We start from the raw sequence: 4,573 nt of genomic DNA on the forward strand, positions 1-4,573 counted from the left end.
TTAGTTTATTCAAAAAGATACCTGCCTTCTATTCAGCATAGAAAGTAAGCTGGTTAGCTTATCTATGTTCGCTTACACCTTGGCCTTCTAGGAAGAATTTCCAGTACTGTGGATTTCCGACTTTGAAATGTTGTTACTTTACGGGCTTTCTTCCTTCAATCAACACCTTCTGAAAACTCAAGTTTGAAACCTTGCGGAAGTGAGCTCTTTTGAGTGGGGAGGAATAGTGCGGGAAGGGAGCGAGACCAAGCCGAGCCACTAGGAGAGTAAGTCCTTCCCACGTGTCAAGTTGAATAAATGAATGCAAAAGAGATCAACCTGCTTTATTTTAGGCCGCTGGCGGCGCAGAACGAACTAATCCGCGACCAGCAAGTTTTCCGAAAGCGAACTGAATGGAAACTTTCCAAAAATATTGCTGAAAATGAAAGAAATAAGGTCCATTTTCCCACGTAGTTCGTCGGTAAAACCAACGATTCTCTTCTCAAAGTAATAAAGATATCTTTTTATAGTTCTTCTTCTATCAATGCAATGAAAGAACCACCCTTTCCTATTTGTTTGTCCTGTCAGATAGAAAGAAAATTAGACCCCAAAGAGCCCTTCTTTACTACTTTAGGGGGTGGGGGTGAAGGCGGGGGGGTTTACATACAACCGAGGCAAAATGGTTTATGATTGAATCTCAGAGGCATTCTTATCATTTGGTAGATCCAAGTCCATGGCCTATTTCGGGTTCACTCGGAGCTTTGGCAACAACCGTAGGAGGTGTGATGTACATGCACTCATTTCAAGGGGGTGCAACACTTCTCAGTTTGGGCCTCATATTTATTCTATATACCATGTTCGTATGGTGGCGCGATGTTCTACGTGAATCCACGTTGGAAGGACATCATACCAAAGTCGTACAATTAGGACCTCGATATGGTTTTATTCTTTTTATCGTATCGGAGGTTATGTTCTTTTTTGCTTTTTTTCGGGCTTCTTCTCATTCTTCTTTGGCACCTACGGTAGAGATCGGAGGTATTTGGCCACCAAAAGGGATTGGGGTTTTAGATCCTTGGGAAATCCCTTTTCTTAATACCCTTATTCTCCCTTCATCCGGAGCTGCCGTAACTTGGGCTCATCATGCTATACTCGCGGAGAAGGAAAAACGAGCAGTTTACGCTTTAGTAGCTACCGTTTTACTGGCTCTAGTATTCACTGGCTTTCAAGGAATGGAATATTATCAAGCACCCTCCACTATTTCGGATAGTATTTATGGTTCTACCTTTTTCTTAGCAACAGGCTTTCATGGTTTTCATGTGATTATAGGTACTCTTTTCTTGATCATATGTGGGATTCGCCAATATCTTGGTCATCTGACCAAGGAGCATCACGTTGGCTTTGAAGCAGCTGCATGGTACTGGCATTTTGTAGACGTGGTTCGGTTATTCCCATTTGTCTCTATCTATTGGTGGGGAGGTATATGAAGGAACGAATTAGTGGATTGAGGAATGAAAGCTCGAAGACAAAGAGAACCGGGCTTTTCCAAAGAATTACTGCAGTTTTCCCACTCCCTTTGATTATCATATACAAAAAAGTCTTTTCCACTTTCTTACCAAATCTCTCTCTATTCTGGCACATCAATGAAGGGATCGAAGAGATTATGGCGGATCATGTTCACCAAGAAATGACTCGAAATTTGATCTTGGTCTATTTGAGATTGTTCCTTTTAATCGTAATCAAAGATGTTTTCTTGTCTCTCGTTTCTTTTCTGAACAAATCGAAGAACCTAATGGATCAAACTCATCCTTGGCTGCTACGAAAGATATCGGTCTTGCATTTCGGAAAAAGCATTCTGAAATTGAGCCTAAGACTGAGAGGAAAGAAGCTCGTCTTACCGTTTCTTTCACGGTTCAGCCCCCTTACTAGGATAAATCTTTGATTTGATTCATGGCCGTAGTCAAGACAGTCCGAAGGTAACAGCAAGCTACGGCTTCAAAGCCAAGCCCCGAAAACTCCAGTACGCTCCTGCTTCATTTTTTGTTCAAATAGTTTCAAACTAGGCCCACGAGTAGATGAAAACAGATTGAAATGAATGTGCTAGTGCGCTTATGTCAGATAGGGGAGCTTTCAAAGCGTGTCATTGAGGGTTGCGGGGCATGTAGCTTCTTTTATTTTGGGTTGTTAAAAGCGGATTCCGCTGGTTCAAGAATAGATGCTTTCTTCCGTGCCTTCCTTGGCTTGGCAGTATCATCTGCTTTAGTGGCAGCTGCGTCTCTTTCGGCTTCTGATTCGGATTTCTATTTGGGTCGGAATCTTGATAGGTCTCGGAATTCGCTTGTGAAAGAGCTTCTACTGAAGCTTATGCGTTTGTTGATGCAAATTCGTTTGATCTATAGCACCTCTTGCTTTAGCTGCGATTTCAGAGTCTTTTGGTTCGGAAGAACCCGGAGCTCCTAGCTCGGGATAACCGGGAAACTGCCGGCTAATCGTATGCCAGTGAATCATTGGATATTCGGGGCGAATCATATGTTGTTGAATTGCCCGCGTAACCATGAGGAAAGCGAATTGGTAACCGTCCTTTTTCGATATAATTCAGCTCCACATCTAGGCTGAGTTCTTATAATAAAGCGAACAATTGTACGACCAAAGGCACCCAGCCAGAACTAGGCGCGAAAGCAGCCAAGCAGAAAGAAGAAGGCGTAGGGTGGGATCGATTAAAGGCAGTTCGTCCACACTTTGTGTTGTTACAGGGTGAAAATACGAGCTATGCTTCTATGCTGCTTGGCGAGAAGTGAGGTTGGTTGATAGCCGCGCCCTTGCTGAAGCCATTGTCCGGGAACCCCTTCCCGGGAACTTCAAATCTGCAAAAATAAAGGATTACGATGGCAATGCAGACCCCGAGGAGCACGTGGCTAGGTTTGAGAATATGGTCATGTTACACTGTTACACTGATCGAATCAAGTGTAAGGTATTCTTTATAATATTGGTAGATTCTGCTCAGAGATGGTTCAACCCGAGGAAGAAGAGGTATGGAGAGTTTTTGTGGATGGGGCGTCTTGCCTTACTAGGTGTGGAGTAGGGGTTTTAATAATATCTCCCCCGGGAGAAAAGATTAAATTGGCACTAAGGATTGATTCCCGGATAACCAATAATGAGGCCGAGTATAAAGCTGTCATCGCCGGTATTCGAGCTGCCCGGGAGATTGGAGCTTCCCGGATTATTCTGTACTCTGATTCACAGCTAATCACTCAACAGATAAAGGGCATTTATGAAGCTAAGGATGACAGGATGCTCAAATATCTACAGCTCATTCAAGCCCAAGCAGAAACCTTTGTGGATTGGAGTATTGAACAAATACCCCGGGAGGAGAATGGAGAGGCTGATGCTCTGGCAAAAATGGCTGCTTCTTTATCAGAAGTTAACACCCGGGAAGTCTTGCATGTTTCCCCGTTGATCCTTTCCACTGAGGAAGAAATATTACCAGTGCCCGAGGACTCCTGGATGATGCCACTGATCAGATTCATTATAAATAATGAATTACCCGAAGACAAAGCCAGAGCTCAAAAGATCAAGAGACAAGCTCCCCGGTTTGTTATCTTAAATAATGTCTTGTACAGGAGATCATTCCAGGGACCTCTATTAAAATGTTTATCTGAGAGAGAAGTGGATTATGTCCTCCGAGAGATTCATGAGGGGTGCTGTTCTGAGCATCTCGGAGGAATATCTTTGGCCCGAAAGACAATGCTTGCCGGGTTCTGGTGGCCAACTCTTAGCCAAGATTCTGCTCGAGTAGTCCAGGCTTGTGAGGGCTGTCAACGTCATTCAAATTTTCAACATAGCCCGGACACTCTCATGAAGCTTATTTGGGCATCTTGCCCTTTTGATCAGTGGGGCATGGATATTGTCGGTCCTTTCCCAATTGTCTGGGCTCAGAAGAAATTCTTGCTAGTAGCTGTTGATTATTTTTTCAAATGGGTAGAAGCTGAGCCCTTGGCTAAGATCACTGAGCAGGAAGTTTTAAAATTTCTGTGGATGAATATTGTGTGCCGGTTTGGAGTACGCAGAAGACCGATATCAGATAATGGCAGACATTTTCAGGGCAAAGAAATTACATCCTGGTGCTGGGAAATGAAGATCACTCAGTCCTTCACCTCTGTTTCCTATCCTCAAGCTAATGGCCAAACAGAAGTTGTGAATAGAGTCATTGTACAAGCATTAAAAACTAGGCTACAAGGTAAAAAGGAAAGGACTGGGTGGAAGAATTACCCAGTGTTCTCTGGGCATACAGAACCACTCCCCTGGCACCTACTCAAGAAACTCCTTTTAACTTGGTATATGGTTCTGAAGCAGTCCTTCCAGTGGTACTAGGCCCAAGTTATTAAAAGAAAAGCACATGGCACTACACCCTGGCTCGGGGAACCACACCTCGACCATTCCCAAGTCCCGGGACATGTTCCACGGCCCAAGGCTCCGTACCTTGGTTCTTAAAAAGCCCGGGGCACTACACCCTGGCTCGGGGCACCACACCTCGACCATTCCCAAGTCCCGGGACATGTTCCCCGGCCCAAGGCTCCGTACCTTGGTTCTTAAAAAG

The 4,573-nt window shown here is 44.3% G+C and overlaps 1 protein-coding gene across 1 annotated transcript; it reads left to right on the forward strand.

The window, feature by feature from the left end:
- Positions 1–2,982: 2,982 nt before the first annotated feature.
- Positions 2,983–4,361, forward strand: LOC142537480 (uncharacterized). Its single transcript, XM_075642991.1, has 2 exons — positions 2,983–4,213; positions 4,330–4,361. Exons 1-2 carry the CDS (start codon positions 2,983–2,985, stop codon positions 4,359–4,361), a joined length of 1,263 nt encoding a protein of 420 aa, XP_075499106.1.
- The last annotated feature ends 212 nt before the right edge of the window (positions 4,362–4,573 follow it).

Source organism: Primulina tabacum, chromosome 2 (assembly GCF_025594145.1).
Source record: "Primulina tabacum isolate GXHZ01 chromosome 2, ASM2559414v2, whole genome shotgun sequence".
Taxonomy (NCBI): domain Eukaryota; kingdom Viridiplantae; phylum Streptophyta; class Magnoliopsida; order Lamiales; family Gesneriaceae; genus Primulina; species Primulina tabacum.

What these genes read in the sequence shown, in the direction of transcription:
- LOC142537480 (XM_075642991.1), top strand. Translation starts at nt 2,983, where the DNA reads ATGGTTCAACCCGAGGAAGAAGAGGTATGGAGAGTTTTTGTGGATGGG. An exon ending in ATTAAAAACTAGGCTACAAG is followed by an intron (nt 4,214 to 4,329) that starts GTAAAAAGGAAA and finishes GTTCTGAAGCAG; the next exon opens with TCCTTCCAGTGGTACTAGGC.